An 18,193-nucleotide genomic window follows, 5' to 3' on the forward strand; every position below is an offset into this window, starting at 1 on the left:
ACTTGTAAGAATGGAGATTATTGGATGACCCAGAACTGATATTGTTGCTGTTACTGTTTGCAGTTATCTCAGTAAAGTTGACTTAGGAGGTCATCCCCCCCATGCCATGTGGTGGCTGAAACCCCTGGGGTCGGGTGTCACTGACCCTACAAGACAAAGGACCTTGGCCACCTCTCCTTACAGTACATAAGCCTATGATAATGAGCCCCTCTTTCCGATGCACAAGACGTGTGTGTCTCTCTCTGTTTCTCTCTCTCTCCCTCTCTCTTTGTCCTAAACATTCTGAGGTTGCTAAAATGTCTTTGATTTCACTGTACCCTATGTAACCTACAGTAGCCTTGAGTTAAATGTAATGTTACCTTGCAGTTGATAATTAAATTGTCATATAACTTTCATTAATTTGTATCTCCTCATCTGTATCATGCCATTTGCCTTTCCTTTGTCTTAAGTTAACACTGCTTCTGTTTCAAATGCCCACTTCTGGCCGTCGTTGGTTAGGAAGAAAGTGGAGGGAAAAGTTATACTTTTACAAACTGATCCAATGTGCTCTTCAAAATAATGCATAGATCAATAACAATAATTGTGCTAATTTTACTATAGTAAATGTATAGTAAATAACATCAAAGTATGCAATAATATTAAACATCATCAAAGGTCAAAAAGACACAGTTTTGCGGGTGCTGTGGCGCACTGCACTAAGGCCCGGGACATGCTGCTGCAGGATACGCATACGTGGGCCCATTTTGTGTACGAAGGCGTCGCCATGCGTATTTCATGTCAATATTGCATGCGGAGAACACCTGCCACAAAGTACGCAGACGCATGCATTTGGTGTAATATTGACAAAACGGTGAGGCGCGATCTTCCGAACTTCCATGTCAAGATCACGATAGAGACAAATAATGGTGGAAAACAATAATGAGAGCCTTGTTGGCTATGTGCCCCCTAGGTCAGTGGTTCCCAACCTATGGGTCGGGACCCAACCTATGGGTCGCAAAATATCCACAGAGGGTCGCCAAGCCTTCTTGATTTTAAGGGGTTTAATTTTAAATACCTTAAATAGCCGATGTTGAATAAACGTAAATGACAAAGCATTTATTTAAATAATGTATGCATAGAAGCAACAAAATGTAAATGTAAACATGTATTCTATATTTGACCCAAGACAAATAAAGGAATAAAATTACTAAAATGAGTTTTCGCAGGAAACAGAGGGTATCATGTGACTCCCTGTCATGCAGGCCCTCGCGCGGTTGGGTCACCAAAGCTTACAATGGTAAAAACATGGGCGCCTGAAGAAAAAGGTTGGGAACCACTGCCCTAGGTGATACCTCTTATACAGTATCGTTTCAAAGTGCTCCAGATGTCCTGAAGCAAGTTTGTGCATTCGGTGTCACATGATTGCATGCACAATTTAAGGTACCACGCACTGATGAAGGCTTGATAGCCGAAACGCGTTTGCTTTTTGGACATGGTGGTAATATAAATAAATAATGAGACGCAGTTTTGTGAGTGCGGATTTTTCTTCCTTAAGTTGATACTTTTTATCTCGCACCCAAAGACTTTCGTTTTTCCAAGAAGTTTGAGTGATATATCCTGCTGCATTTTGCAGCTGACCAACAACTGATTGACCATACTGTTGTTAAGTTTTAGAATGAAACTTCCAATCAATTGGGCCAGGAATGTGCATGTTTAGCTTCTGATATCTTGAGCCATATCACCATATCATAGTATATGGGCATTTGCCCATGGGGACCCGGGTTTGAATCTGGCCAGGGTCAACACCTGGCCTAACCCAACACAATCTCTCTCCCAATCACTTACTCTCTATGCAATTAAGGCCCAAACGACACAAAAAGTATTTAAAAAGACAGTTTGTTCTATGAGTGGTGCATAGTACATATATTGTAATAGTAGTAGTAGTAGTAGTAGTGGTAGTAGACATAATAGTAGTGGTCGCAGTAGTAGTAAGTAGCAATAATAGTAGTAGCATGAACTATCAAGTCGTGGCTTGGGCTGGTGGATGGGTCATGTCTGTCACAATTACTATGATTACGAGTAGCAGAAGTAGTAGTAGTAGTAGTAGTAGTAATAGTAGTAGTAGTAGTAGTCGTTATAATAGTAGTAGTCGTCATAATAGTAGTAGTAGTTGTACTAGTAGTAGCACTAGTAGTCATAATAGTAGTAGTAGTAGTAGCAGTAATAGTAGCAGTAGTAGTGGTAGTAGTAGTCATAATAGTAGTAGTGGTAGTAGCAGTAGTAGTAAGTAGCAGTAGTAATAGTAGCATTACCTCTCGAGTCGTGGCTTGGGCGTGTGGATGGGCTTGTAGAGCTCGGGGATCTTGCGCTCCAGCATGGGCCGCAGGTTCTCCCGCAGCCGGTTGTAGTTCTTCTTCAGCTCCATCTGGTACTCCTTCTGGTCCGGAGTGATGAGGTGCTTATTCTTCTCCACGGCCTCCCCGCAGCTGAAGGAGAAGAGAGGGGAGATCACCCAACACAACATTAGTCTTTACCTCCTTAAAGACGCTTTAAAGAGCATTGTGGGCGCTTGCCTCTGTTGCTCCTCTCTCTACTTTTATACACCCATACACCTAACACCAAATCAGTCTCAACCCCCTTAAACACGCTTACAAGAGTATTGTGGGTGGTTGTCTCTGCTGCTCTTTTCAAATATACTGTATGTGCACTTCTATACTGTATTGTACACCAATACATCCAACACTACATCCGTCTCAAAGCCCGCTTACCCCCCCCCAAACATTAGTCTTAACCCCATTAAAGACACTGAAGAATAGTGGGTGGTTGTCTCTACTGCTCTTCTCCAATGCTTCATACTTTTATACCCATACGTTCAACAGAACATCAGTGATGAGAATAACAGTGCATGCTTTTGAGATTTGAACAAAAAAATAAAAAAAGTTGAAAGTTTCACTTACCGCATGATGAACTCCTTGAAGCACAGGCGCAGCTTGTTGTGGTGACGGAAGAGCTTGGGGTCCGCCGGGATCTCATTCAGGAACACAGAAGCCACCTCCAGTGGACCCTACAGTACACACGTGAAGGACAAGAGGATACATATCATGGAAAGAGCCACTGCCAGCTTTGCCTGGGTCCAGGACAAGGTAAGAGCCCCTGCCCGATGCATATAATTACATGAGGACCCTATTCTGTGCCCTCCCTTCTCCTTGGGCCTGAACAACTGACCTCTCTGTCCCAGCCTGTTGGCTTCCCTGCTCATGGCTGCACGTTACATTACATACATATACACTATACAGTACATGCACATTTTTATGACCGTTTCCATTTTTCAAAGTACACTTAATCAGGCTGCGATTTGTCAGAAAACCAGAGGGGGAGATATGTTTCAGATTTCGAGCAATATCAATGGAGTTACATTAAATTGTGATTAAAATCATGTAGTAAAAGTGGTGATATCAAAACCAGAAGGGTGGACAATCCCGCCCCATCCCCCCCTACAAATCGCACCCTGCACTTAATGCATACATTTCCATTACGTTTTTTGTGGTGGTGTGGTGGCTGTTATTGGCCATAATCACAGGACAGGATCACAGGACAGTTAATAACAAATTGACAGGAAATGACAGACATACGTCTGGCTAATGCTATATGCTTAGCCAACTGCATCACTGTCCTCACCCCACATACGTAAATTTATTTCATATTTTTTAACTGAACACACAATACATTTTACATACATCTGTGTTAATATCACATCAACTCACTTTAACATGTGAAAGTAGCTAGAAATACCACAACTGGAGGGCCCAGTCTTTTTTTTATTTTCACTTCTAGAGATCAGTTTGCTTCTCACAGAAATGACAACGATCAGATAAAACACAGACTTTAGCAGCCTTAGAAGAGAGAATGCTGCGAATCCACTCATGTCTCATTATACCATTATGTTGTTAAAAAAAAAAACCTACAGGGCAGCGTTTCTGTTGCCCTCACAAACTGCAATGCACAAAACTGGGTTGGTTTATGTGGGACGGTGTCTGAGTCACAACCATGTGGGTGGAAAGTGTGCGTTAATGTTCAGTGAAAAAAAGAAGGCAGTAAAGAAGAAGAAGAAGAAAAAAAACAGCCAAACTCCTGGGTTTACCGTTGCTCTTTCCCTTGTGTGCGTTCCCTCTTGCCACAGTTTAGTTGGAATTCTTTCGAGAAGGGTCGTTGACAGCTTTACACAGGCCCGGGACAAAATCATCTGCAAGGCCCTTCTCTCAATACATACAGTACAATGTAATGTGGACCCAATTTACTTAACCCTGCTTTAACCAGGAAAAAATCCCATTGTCCCACAATGGCTCTACATCTAGGGAGTCCTGGCCAAGAGTGGCAGGTAGCAAGTTAAATTAAAAGAAAATACAGGAGGACAAACAAAACCAAACAGAGGACAAAACTAACAAGACAAGACAGACTAAATCAAACTACAGAATCACATACAACAGTGAAATATGTGATGTAACTAAAACATGCAACATACACTGATCCTGGTTGCCACCCTTGCTGGTTGCTTAGCCTGGGACAACCGACCACTTTGTGCCCACCCATGTTAGCTTCCCTGCTTTGAAGTATCCACACAACCGTGCTAATCGCACTTTGCCGGAGCATCTCAGCGGTATCCAGTAATGACTCGCATCGGCTCATTAGCCGAATCACTTCCCCCGATATGAAATATCACATATCAAAGACGCTCCTCCTCGGCTCCTCCGACACAAATGAGGACACCATAGGGGATGGGAAGGGGTGCTCATTATCGACCAAGTCCCGATTAAGGCTAGCCCGGAGAGAAGGGAACAGAAGCAGCGGGCCCCATCACTTAGGAACACAAGCACCCTATACTGTACAGCACTCTGCCTTGGTATTTCTGGACAGCATTTTGCGGTCTTTCAGTATGTCATTGTCGTCGCCATAGGCCTAGACTTCGGGATCGAGTAAGTAAGTGTGTAAGTAAGTGTGTTCCTGCTCTTTGTGTTTGAGCGTTCAGGTTTTGACAGACAGATATGACAGGAGACATGGAGAATAAAATTCAGAGTAGGATATTCATTGTGGCTCATACCTGAAAAAGCCACAGCCTTTCAATGGATAAATGGATGGAGTGAGTGAGTTAGCGAGTGAGTTAGAGTGAGAGTGTGTGCGTGTGTGTTTCTGAGAGAGAGAGAGAGAGAGAGAGAGAGAGAGAGAGAGAGAGAGAGAGAGAGAGAGAGAAGTAAGTGTGTGTGTGTGTGTGTGTGTGTGTGTGTGTGTGTGTGTGTGTGTGTGTGTGTGTGTGTGTGTGTGTGTGTGTGTGTGTGTGTGTGTGTGCGTGTAATGGTACAGTACCTGGTTGACGGTGGCCCCTACAGAGCCCTGCAGTACCATCTGCAGCATCTTGGCGTCTGGCTGCTCCCTGTGTGTGGCCACGGCCAGCTCCCTCGTCTTCTTCTGCATGTCCTCAATCGCCACCTCGATGGGCGTCAGGTCAAACTACAGCACATGCAAACAGAGGTCCAGAAGTGTCAGAAATAAAAGTACATTTATGGAGTAACTATAACACTAGCACATGATATTACATAGCTGTTACACCATTTACTTCACTGTACCTAATGAGATGGACTGTGTTGCTACTGAGAAACACAAAAGCTAACAAGAACCCATCACAAACTTGATACAACCAGCACAAAGTCAGCTGATCGTAAGACAAGTACACAGGTCTACTGGTTACTCAGATAAGTTACCTGTGTTTTCTGCAGAGGTTTTACTCAAAGAGTCTTACACAGTTGTGGGATGTTATTTGTGTGGTTAAAGGGAAAACAATTGAATGCTGCATGTTAATGTGTAATGAGTTTTAGTAAGTCTGACAGATGGGGGAATTGTCAAAAGGGTGGCTTTTGAACATTCTACAAGAGGAATGAGTTCTTTCAAATTTCAAACCTACCGTTATAGATAACACTTTATTTGAATGGTTCAGTATTACAGTGGATCTACCACATTAGGTACAGTGTAATAACCAGTGTAACAATATATATATATTTTAAAGTATTTTTGAGGGCTTTACAAGCCTTTGTTGTTTTTTTCTCAGACAGGACAGTGAAGTAGAGACAGGAAGCGAGTTGGGAGAAAGAGACGGGGAAGGGCCGGCAAAGGACCTGGGACGGGAATCGAACCCGGGTCGGCCGCATAGTAGTCGTGTGCCATACCATATCAGCCACAGTAGGGCCGTGTAACAATATTTAACACCATGTAATACCAGTGTAACACCATGAACCAATTTTGTACTTACAGCTAGGGTTAGGGTTAGGGTTGGTACATGGTATAACACTGGTATTACATGGTATTAAACATTGTTACACTGGTTATTACACTGTACCTAATGTGGTAGATCCACAGTAATAGTGAACCATTAAAATAAAGTGTTACCCAGTTGGTTATATACTTTATTTGAAGTGGAGAAGCATCTGACTTTCTACTTCTACTCTTGCACTCAGGATACCAAAACATTTTGGACAATTCCATGCTCCCAACGTTAAGGGAACGATTTGGAGCGCACCCCTTCCTCTTCTAAAATGGCTGTGCACCAGTGCACAAACCAAAGTCCATAAAAGACATGGACGACAGAGTATTTGTATGGATGAACTTGACTGGTCTGCACAGAGTCCTAACCTGAACCCAATAGAGCAACTTTGGGATGAATCACAGGAGAGACAGAGAGGCAGGCGTTCTCAACTAACATCAGCGTGTGACTTCACCAATACGCATTAGGAAGAATGGTCAAAAATCCCTATACACACACTCCTCAACTTCGTGGACAGCCTCTCCAGATGAGTTGAAGCTGTAATAGCTGCAAAAGGTGGCCCAATATCATATTGGACCCTATGGGTTAGGAATGGGATGGCAGTTAAGATCATATGTGATTCAAGACAGGTCAGCAAATACTTTTGACAATATAGTGTATTTATCCCCAACAGCATCTTAAAGTATACAGTTCAATGGATGCACTTATGACTGTGCCATGGGCAAATTCTGTCTTGTTTTTTTGCCACAAGCAATTTCTTGACAGCAGTTTGTCACATTTCAAAGCGCTGTTCGCACGCTAATACCATCGACTCAGGTATGCCGGCGCAACACCTTTTTGTTGCTAAAACAGCTGAGAAGCTGCTGAGAGATCACTCCTTTACAGTAGTAGTTCCCCCATCTTACATGTGTGCCGTACTGTAATTTTTAGGACTGCCCTGTCATCACTCTGAATTTACGACCCCTCGCTGAGAACATACTGTCACACTAGACGGTCTATTTGCATTCAAAGTGCAGGAAGAAAAAAAAAAGAAAAAGATAAAGAAAAAAAATCTTCAGGCATTCTTTGATGAGTTCATACAAAAGTCAAGTGCCCAAAGGACTTTTAACACGTTGCATATATACCGGATTGTTATCCTAACCCTCATCATATCCTGCACGCTGCATGCCATGTCACGCCACCTCCATACCCCTGGGTGGAGGTACCTAATTCACCTTTCCGTCTTTTGATGTGTGCTGCAATGCCACCTCCACACCTAGCGGTAGCCTACCTCGTCTTTCTGGATGACGTGGATGCGCGTCTTGACGTAGGGGAAGGAGTGCGCTGTGGTGAGGATGGTCTTGCGCTTGTACTGTTCGTTGAGCTCGCCGCGCGGCCGGCCGCTCTTGGTGAAGGGCGTAGTGTACATGAAGCGCCGCAGGTTGAAGTTCTTCTCGAAGTTGGTCAGCCGGTCCTTCATCTCGTAGTCGTCGAAGTACGGCTCCACATAGGTGATCTGGATGTAGGCCTGGATGTGTAACAAAGACAAACATTACATTATTACATTGCATTACAAATGATGACATTACATCACAAATCCACAAGATATTGTGATACTGTGTTCAACAAGTACTGCTCCACGTAGCTGATCTGGATGTAGGCCTGGGGTGATGTGTAACAAAGAGAGACATTACATTATTACATTATATTTCAAATCCACATGATATTGTAATACTGTGTTCAACAAGTACTGCGCACAACTGGTGATGTTCCTAATTAGTTCAAGCTAGCTGAGTGAGCTGTGCTGTAGAATTATAAAGTTTTGCATGTAGACGACTGGAAAAAAATATGGTGGATGCAAGCCTGGGGTCAAAAAGTAAACTTAAGCTGAGAATGTAGGCTTGGGGCCAAAAAGCAAACTTATGAAATAAAAGTACATACCTATGCAGATAGCAGAGGCGTCATCTTCAACTAATTCATCTAACTGAAGATCTGTGCTGATAGCAAATCAGATGGTTTTGCATATTGACGGCTAGGACAAATATGTGGTGTGGGTTTCTCTCTGAAATGGTAATACTCACTCGAAACCAAGTTATGGAAACCCTCTGTAAAGACTGACATTTCAAACAAATGCGGTCAATGGGAATTTCACATTCCAGTTTCCAGTTCTACAACCAGTTGTGGTAGAAACTGACAATTTGATTTTATTTCTTTTTTTTGTCATTTAAGCTTTTATATTGATAGGACGGTATGAGAGATGACAGGAAGTTAGTGGGAGAGACTGACATTACAAACAAATTCTTTTAGTGGGAATTTCACATTTTAGCGTCCGTTCACCTTGCTTGTGTCCAGTTTGCTCCTGTCCACAGGTGTAGAGTCTTTAATCATCTCTAAAACGCCATCTCCAAAACACTGGCTGTAGAAGTTCTGCAAGGGGACAACACAAATAGTGTATGTGAACAACTGCCATTTTTCGGTGAGAGATTCATTTGAAACTAAAGGGCGCACACATTCAGAATAAAAAATAATCCAGTTGTTTGGTGACGTGAGCAAATCAGTGCACTGCACAATGGTACTGCTCCAACTTTATTATTTTTATTTTCATTTTTTTATTATTATTTTTTTTTTATTAAGGCGACAACATTTTGATCCACCAACGAGTGATCTTCCTCTGGCGAGATAGGCCTACATTTACAAAATATGATGTGATGTGATGTGAATACCACACAAGAAGACTTCAGTACAACCCCCCCTATTTTGTGTGAGAGACATGGAAAACAAATGAGAAAAGACTAAACTTAAATCGCTTTGGATGACAGCATCTACCAAATGTGATGTAATGTAATGCAATGTGATGTATGTAATGTAATTAAAAAAAACGGACACAGAAATAACCCCACCTCCAGCCTGTGTGAGATCTCCGGGAGATGCGTGATGCCCGGCTCTTTGTAGATAAACTCCCGCTCATCCAGATCTCCAAACTTGCTACCGTAAAAGCCAACCCTGAAGTAAGTCCCAAACATCCTCTTGTGTCCCTGTTGGAAGACAGCGTCCAGTAAAGCCTCAGAGATTTACTCAAGAGCAGTAACTGCTGACTTGGTGTCGATGTCAAACGCAGCTTTACTGTACAGTGAATGTCCACCATCAGACATAAAATAGAAATAATGCTATAGTTTAAAAGCACTGTAAACGGAATGGCAAATAATTCCTCCTCAATAAACTTAAAGTGCACTATAAATATATCGTGAGCTGAGAATTATAAGGTTCTATCTCCATTTTTGGTAAAATTGAGTTTTTTACATAATCTGACCCATTACATGCTTATTAATGCCTGTGTGGTGTTATTTTTGTAAAAAAAATATTATTTTACATTGTTATTAATTAAATAAAAACGTTCTATCTCACAAAACAGCTGGGATGTAAAAACTTTGATGCTCAATATTTCAGAACTACCCTAAACGGAGATAGAACCTTATAATTCTAAGCTCATGTTATATAAAAAGTTGCTCCTGGATCCATTTACTTGTGTTTAAATGGATGCAGGGAAGCTGACAGAGGGGGGCCAATGGGTATGTTGTCCAAGGCCCAGGGAGAGGCTCTAAATTAACTTTTTTTCATCACTAGCCAAAATGGCTTGTATCATTAGTCTTACTAGCCAAACACACACTCACTAATAGGTCAAAGTGGCTGATAAGTTTTCTTTTCTACCAGCCAAACTGAATTTTCACCAGCATTTGACCCATTGGTGGGTGCTAATTTAGAACATTGATTGTATGTATTAGGTAGGGGGCCCTTTCAGATGACTTTGTCCTGGGCCCTGGCCAAAGCGGTCAGTGGCCCTGACTGGATGAAAGCTTGCCTTTTGTATAATGTTCTCGAAGGCTCTCTGGAGCTTCTCGTGTGTGGAGGCCAGCCTGCGGAAGTCTCGATGGGCCTCCAGGATGGGGATCATGATCTTGTAAACCTCGTTCACCGCCTCAAACAGACCACCCTGCCATGAGAGAGAGAGAGAGATCGGGAGAAAAGCAGGTTGAGGAGAAGTTGATATGAAATAATGGAAGACCTTTTCAGAATGCTCCAGAGGAGAGTTTTCTCATTAATCAATATACGGTAGTATTTTGCCCATTAGCCCATTTAAACTTAAGGCATTTGCAAGAAAACACCTGCTGAATGCCTAAGCCCTTTTTTGGGAAAAGGTGCCCTCTGCCTATAAAACCTTAAATATGTCTAGGGTCTAAAGCGCACAAAATATGAAATAAGTTGCATTTAAAAGTTAAGACCCTCATCTTGCGTTAGAAAGTGCTCATTCAGCTCTAACATACCCACATTTTTTAATTCAAAAAAATCTCAAATCTCACGAGTCTGAATGCTGCTTCCATGCAGCTCCAGGCACCTAGGTCAATGTTGTGTATGTATACGCAGTATCCAGCATTAATGGGTTAAAGCAACACTTCACCATTTGCGGAAATAGGTTTACTTTACCCTTCTGGTCTTCCACCTGTTTTCTGAGTCTGGTGATATTACTCCTTAGCAAGCATGAGTCATTAAACCGGATTAGACCAGCTAGATGTGAGATGGTTCATGATATGATTCAATCCTGCCATCTTGGAGCGTCAAGTGATATTGCCAGACTCGGAGAACAGCTGAATAGAAAAAAATGAATGCATGAATTAAAAAAAAAAAAGAAACTCAGCTATTCAACTTGAGCGGGGGTGTAAAATTAGCAAATAGTGGCGTGTGGCTTTAAGGCCCCTGTAACCTAACAGCTGAAATGCCCTTCTGAATCTCCTTTAACCCTGCATTGTCCCAGAGGCTGCTTCAAACCCTGCACCTGTGCCTTAACTTAAGTCAGTGGTTTCCAAACTTTTTGTGTGGGGACCCCCTTTTGGAGATAAAATATGGAGTGTCATGAAAATATTCTTAAGTCATTTTTGTCCCATAATATTTTCCATTAACAGTGTGACTGCTGATATTGCTGGAAATACACAGGAAATGCAAATCAATGTACTAACCATGCAATTGAATACAGCTATTAACCAATTTATGAAAGCATGTTAGCAGTCAACCTGTAGATTTCACATTTTCATGCAAAGTCCCTCCTGTCCGTGACCCCACTGCAATACTTCTATGACCCCCATTTGGGAACCCCTGACTTAAATGAAAGACACTGTGGATACTAGCTTGTACAATGTGGGTGGTCTGATCTCATGCAACCTCATGCTTGGCTAAAGTACCCTTAAGCTTGACACCTAACCCCTTATTCCTCCAGGGACTGTAACCGATACCCTCCATGCACTTAAACAACCGTAAGTCACTTTGGATAAAAGTGTCCACCAAGTGTAATGTAATTTTTTAAAATTTCATCTGATATGTTGTGTGGCCTGTTTCACCTGTTTCCTGTTAGGGCTGTTTTGTTTAAAGCAGTCAGTATAAGTATCCTTTACACACTGAAGACGGATTGATGCCAAAACACGTTTCTTTGGAGCGTAGTGCCATAAACTTTTAGCAAGCGAATAAGAGAGTGCATTTTTACTACTTCGTCTGGAACTTTTAAACACGCTCCCACAGACAGAGTTTTTTTCTTCTTTTGTGCCTTTTATGTCTTTAATGCTTGACAGAACAGTGAAGGAATGATGTGAAATTGAATGGAAGAGAGAAGTAGGTGCCTTAGCCAAGGGCACTTCAGCCATGGAGTGAGATAGGGAGTAGAAGGTTGAGATTTGAACCTACAACCCTCTGATCTAAAGCACATTTCCTTAACCACTAGGCCACAGCTGCCTCACACGGCCTCATACTACCTGGCTGAAGAGCTCGGCAGCCTGCTCCAGTAGGTCCACCAGGCCGTTCTCTGTGAAGTAGCGACCTGAGCACACTCCGTCCTCGTCTGGGGACAGCACGTCATCAGACACCGCAGACTCCTCCAGCACGTTAGGAGACAGGTTCTGGAACGAGAAGAAGCACATGTTTCAACACTCTCCCTATTTACAGAACATTGATGTTGGTATAATGACATGGATTGTAAATTAAATGTTTTAAATAAAACGAGATAAATCATTTCTGTCCAGATGTAATAAGTGCTTTGGACAAAGCCTCCCAGCCAGAACCTAAATTAAACCTGAACTTCTTCAAAGTGTTTTGAATTTTTGTAATGTAATGTAATTTTTGCTTCCGTCATCTTTATGTCAAAAATAGGAAACTCCAACACAATAGTGCCCTCTGTTGGTTGGGTGAGAATAACGCTCCAGGAGAGAATCCTGTCTAGCCAACCACACAGTACATGTTGCAGCCTTAATGCAGTGCAAAACAGTAATGCAGTGCAAAACAAATGTTCAGAAGCACCTCTCTGTGTAATGCCTCCTTCTATGTGCAGTCAGAAGTGATGCTGCAACTCAACGGTGTATTGAAATCCGATAAGCAATTTCATGAGAGCAAAACTGTTTCTCCAATTGTATGTATAGGGACGCTGTGTCCAGCCCCAAACATTAACCTTAAGAGACAGCATGGGCCTCTGAACACAACTTTAAGTGGTTAAATGTATGCCAGGTGAGTGTACAGTAACAGAGGCACAGAGGTAGGACTCAAACTAGTCCTCAGTAAGGGCCTTCGGGTCGACAGAGAACCATGCCGGTACGCTGGATGTGTCTTCCTAGACCACACCACAGTCATACATAAAATTCAAAACATTTATATTCTGTGGACATAGTGGGTCTCCTATATTCCCATGTTTTTGTCTGCTACAGTGAGTCCAATAAGTATTTGATCCCTTGCTGATTTTGTTGATTTGCCTACTAACAAAGACATGATCAGTCAATAAATGTTATGATAATATGTATTCTAATATGGAGAGACAGAATATCAAAAAGAAATTCCCGAAATTAATTTAAGAGAATATATATTAATTTATTTCCATTTCATCGAGCAAAATAAGTATTTGATCCCCTGCCAGCTGATTACAGTTCCGGGCCCACAGACCAGATGGGCACTTCCGATCAACTTGTCATCTGAATTAAAGACACCTGTACATACTAACATGCATAAAAGACACATTGAATCAGTAGAATCAGTCCATAGTATGAGTGAATCAGTCACACTCCAACCTCACCAGCATGGGAAAGACCAAAGAGCGGTCAAATGATATCAGGGACAAGATTTTAGACCTGAACAAAGATTAAATGGGTTGCAAAGCCACAAGAAAGAGACAGGGTATTAATGACCCAGTTGTTGATGCATTTCTTCCAAAATGTGAGGAATACAAAATGACTATCCATCAGCCTGTCTAGGGCTCTATACAAGATTTGACCTTCTGTAGGGATTTGATAATCATGAGAACAGAAAGAAAGCACCCTAGACCTGTACAGGATGAACTAGGCAATGATATCAAAGCTAGTGGTACCAAATCACTGAGAAAACTACTGGTAGCACTTAATGCCACAGGGGTTTAAAATCCTGTAGTGCACACATGGTACCTCTACTTCAGAAGGAACCTGTGCAGTCCCACCTGAGGTTTGCCAACGGATATCAGACTGGTTTAGGATATGATAAGGAGGTGCTGTAGTCAGATGAAACCAACATCAAGCTGTTTGGCATTAACACAATTCAATGTGTTTTGAGAAAGAGTACTGCTGTCTATGATCCCAAGAACACCCTCCTCACCATCATGCATGAAAGTGGTATCATTGTGGTTTGAGGGTATTTGTCTGGCCAAGGCACAGGACAACTTCACATCGTCAATGAATGGATGGAGGGAGAGATGTAATGTGCAATCCTGAGTGCAAACGTCCTTCCCTCCACCACTACACTGAAGGGTGGGCCATTTTTGGATCTCCCAACATGACAATAATACACAACATACAGTCAAAGCAACGAAGGAGTGGCTCAATAAGAAGCATGTTAAAGTCGTGGAGTGGCCTACAGTCTCCAAATATCAACCCTATAGTAATTCTATGGAGAGAACTGAACCTCCCATTTATCAAGCTACAGACCACAAACTGTTAATGTTTAAGAGATAATATGCAAAGAAAAATGGGCAAAAATATTTTCTACTATATGCACAAACATTGTCATCAACTAAAAGAAGCATCTGACCTCAGTGCTAGACAACTAGGCATTTGCCACAAAGCACTTTATCTTCTTTAGCTAGAGGGGTCAAATACTTATTTGCCTAAATTAAATACAAATAAATTAAAATATATTCTTTTGAGTTATTTTCTGGAATTTCTTTTTGATATTATGTCTCTCCATGTTTGAATACATATTATCATAAATTTATAGACTGATCATGTCTTTATTAGTGGGCAAACCGGCAAAATCAGAAAGGGATCAAATACATATTGGACTCACTGTATATTCACATGTTCACCATGTGTAATGTCTGCTGAATGTAATGTATGTATCCTAGAGCTGTTACCTGGAAGGTGACGCTGCCTACAGGGAGGTACTTGTGGTCCTCCAGCATGCTGAGGTATTCGGCCACCAGGGCGGCGGCGTGCACCAGGCACATGGCCGACTCCGTGTGGCACTTCCTGCCGCCGTGCTTCTCCGCCATGTTCTGCAGCCAGGTCAGACGCAGGTCAGGCGACGTCTGGTAGCCCTTGGCGATTCTGTTCAGTAGGTGAGATAACGCAAAGTAACACAAGGCAAGTTCAATTACAGGCGTGTGTGTGTGTGTGTCTGTGTGTGTGTGTGTGTGTGTGTGTGTGTGTGTGTGTGTGTGTGTGTGTGTGTGTGTGTGTGTGTGTGTGTGTGTGTGTGTGTGTGTGTATAACTATCTCCTGACCTGTACATGAGGTCCATCAGCATCTCTGGGTCCTCCTGGAACTCTTTCATCTTCACAGTGTCTGACAGGATGCGATTCAGATTACCCAGCAGCTCATCCACCTGGGGATGACAAGAACCCCAGTCTTCAAAAACCAACACCAATTGTCACTTATATTACAGAAGAACACGGTCTTCTGATTCTAATACTAACACTGATCACTGAACACATTGAAACTGAGGAAAAGACCATCAAAGCATGTCATGCAATGCAATGTAATGTAGTGTAATGCAATGTAATGCAATCCCTTGTCACCTGTGATGGCAGCTGAGTGCTCTGCATCTCGGCGTCCTCCTCGGCGTAGGCCAGGATGGTGCGGAAGGAGCGCCTCAGGAACTCCTCCTGCACGTCAGAAGACTTCCCCACCAGCGATGCCAACGACATGGTCACCTGCATCTTCACCCGAGAGAAGTTCTGCGCAGGGGACAAGTGATGACGCAGAGGTGAAAAGGTTTGCACAAGATTATTTCATTCAAGAGGCAAATTCTGCAGACATGGTGATCATAGCACCATGGTAGACTCTTCCTGCAGATGGCCCCGTCGACGGGCCTATTAACTCTTTGCTGCTTCGAGCATGGCAGGTTCCAGTGTAACTGAGATCACCTCCATTACACTGGACTGGTAATCTGGCATAAAGGGCATTTTCCCGGTGGGCCGACAGTCCTCAGGGGCAGATGCTCTTGTTTTTTTTCACTTGGAGATCGACCCTCAACATAGAGGGGCTATCGTTAGTATAGACAGTGATCTGAGCTAATCATAATATCGTAGAAAAGTAGGCGGCTGTATGAGTGGCTGGTCTATACCAAAAATGCCTGGGCTGTTATCCGTTCTCAGCCCAGCCCTGATCTCCACCCATAAGAAGTCCTGGAGGGACCAACTGGCCATCTGATGAGATTATGATGGTTACTCATTTCTGTGAAGCAGCCTATCTCGGCATACAAACTCCATGATATGACAAAATGGTTTAAGAGTTTGAGAATCTCTGGTGTTACTGAGTGTCAGCTGGGCCAACTAGTGAGATTATGATGGCAATGGTTGTGCAGTCTCAGCACCGGTGCAATAAATTCACTTAGTGTTCAGGAGGAAAGTTATGGGTGTGAAACCAAAATAAATTACATTATCTTGTGCCAGATGCGATTTTGTCTCGTGTTATGAAATACTTGAAAGAAGAAAAAGCTTAATGACGTAAAGTAGCCTTCCCATTTGTCTGTCATAACAACCAAAAACCAATGAAACCAACCAAACAGAGAACCGTCATGATACCACACAATCTTTGGCACATTTCATAATAAATGGTCTGCAACCGCTTCGCTTTGCTGCATAAACTCTAGTACAATAACATTGACATGTACCATGGAAACCAAAGCCTGCTGTGACGCCCAGTCCCATTATCCTCAATGGCTGAAGCAGCTACAGCAAATATTTATGAATTGGTCTCAGCATGTTAATATAAGGCTAGCCTAGTCCAGTTTTTAAAAAATAAAACATAATAGCCATCAACCTGATCCAGAGTTTGAAAAAATAAAACATAATAGTTGCAGAGCTGGTCTAAGGTTTTGAGAAAATAAAACCAAATAGTGGCAAAAATGTTCTCTCTCTCGTGGGGCAGGCCGCAAAAAAGATATCAGCGCGCAGCGTCAATAGATCATGCTAACGGCGCCATTAGGTTAAATTGAGCATATAGGAAGGGCCACTTAGGCTGCGTCTGCGTCCTTGCTCTGAGGTCAGCACTCGCCATTTCCATGCTTTGAGGGATGACTTTGCATCAGTATTTCCCATGCAAAAATCATCTCATATCGCTCTCACTCCCTTGATTTCTTTCTTTCTTTCTTTCTTTCTTTTTCTGTCCCCATCTTTCTCCCCTCTCTCTTTCTGTCTCTCTCCGTGCATCTCTCGATCTCTTACACAGTCTCTCCTCTTTCATATTATTTCTTTCTTTCTATCTTTCCCTCTGGCTACATCCTCCACTCCACCTCATCAGCATGGGGTGAAAAGAAAAGGGGGAAAGCAATAGAGAGAGAGAGAGAGAGAGAGAGAGAGAGAGAGATATAGATAGAGAGAGAGATATAGATAGAGAGAGAGAGATAGAGATAGAGAGAGAGAGATAGAGATAGAGAGAGAGAGAGAGAGATAGAGATAGAGATAGAGAGAGAGATAGAGAGAGAGAGGGAAGAAGAAGAAGAAGAAGAAGAAGAAGAAGAAGAAGAAGAAGAAGAAGAAGAAGAAGAAGAAGAAGAAGAAGAAGAAGAAGAAGAAGAAGAAGAAGAAGAAGAAGAAGAAGAAGAAGAAGAAGAAGAAGAAGAAGAAGAAGAAGAAGAAGAAGAAGAAGAAGAAGAAGAAGAAGAAGAAGAGAGAGGTAAAGACAGAGAGAGAGAGAGAGAGAGAAAAAAACATGAAACAAGAGAAAGGGAGAGTGAGAGCATCAGGGACATGGTGCAGGGAGATCATAAATATGCGACACTCAGCACCAGGGATGTCACTCATGCGGAAGTTATGCACCTGACAATCCCCCACCCAACCAGCCAACGCTTCTCCAGGACCATCCGTCATCCTCTCATCCACTCCAGAAGGAGGGAAGGAGAGAGAGAGGCAGTGACGGATGGGAGGGCTCAGTCAGTGGGAGGGCGAGTAAGCGTGTTTATGGCAGGAGATGTGATGGGCACTCCAAAACAAAACACTAAATATCTCACGGCTTTCTTCCATTTCACAGACCAGACACTGTAATAATCTTTACTGGTATACCGTAGCATATTTCATACTAAGGATGTCACGTCACATGCTGAAAGTCCTTTGACAGTGGCAGGACGATTCCAAAACTAACAGTAAATAGACTCTGATGAAGACGCTTTGTCGAAAAGAAAAGTCTATGCACTGAAAATAAATAAGAAACTAGAAATGCATTAAGTGCGTGCAGACCTCAACCGAAGGAAGCTGTTTGATAGAACATTTGACTATGTTACACTATGTTTTCAAGTCTGTCTGACTTCTTTTTGTGGAGTTAGAAACTGGAATGTCAAAACTCGCCCTATCCCGCAATGGTGAAGAATCTTTAAAGAATTCCTGGATCCGGATCATGGATCTGGATCTGGATCACCACCCAAATTGAA

The 18,193-nt window shown here is 42.5% G+C and overlaps 1 protein-coding gene across 1 annotated transcript in view; it reads right to left on the reverse strand.

The window, feature by feature from the left end:
* The window catches only part of dock8 (dedicator of cytokinesis 8), a 119,212-nt gene that overhangs the window by 1,862 nt on the left and 99,157 nt on the right, over positions 1-18,193 (reverse strand). The window contains exons 38-48 of the mRNA XM_063186211.1: positions 15,342-15,500; positions 15,048-15,148; positions 14,679-14,871; positions 12,070-12,213; positions 10,131-10,262; positions 9,172-9,306; positions 8,609-8,698; positions 7,563-7,799; positions 5,341-5,484; positions 2,937-3,043; positions 2,292-2,465 (exon numbers count right to left, since the gene is read on the reverse strand). Coding sequence (XP_063042281.1) covers positions 2,292-2,465; positions 2,937-3,043; positions 5,341-5,484; positions 7,563-7,799; positions 8,609-8,698; positions 9,172-9,306; positions 10,131-10,262; positions 12,070-12,213; positions 14,679-14,871; positions 15,048-15,148; positions 15,342-15,500 — 1,616 coding nt within the window. The remainder of the gene's footprint in view (positions 1-2,291; positions 2,466-2,936; positions 3,044-5,340; positions 5,485-7,562; positions 7,800-8,608; positions 8,699-9,171; positions 9,307-10,130; positions 10,263-12,069; positions 12,214-14,678; positions 14,872-15,047; positions 15,149-15,341; positions 15,501-18,193) is intronic.

Source organism: Engraulis encrasicolus, chromosome 21 (assembly GCF_034702125.1).
Source record: "Engraulis encrasicolus isolate BLACKSEA-1 chromosome 21, IST_EnEncr_1.0, whole genome shotgun sequence".
In the NCBI taxonomy this organism is placed as follows: Eukaryota; Metazoa; Chordata; class Actinopteri; order Clupeiformes; family Engraulidae; genus Engraulis; species Engraulis encrasicolus.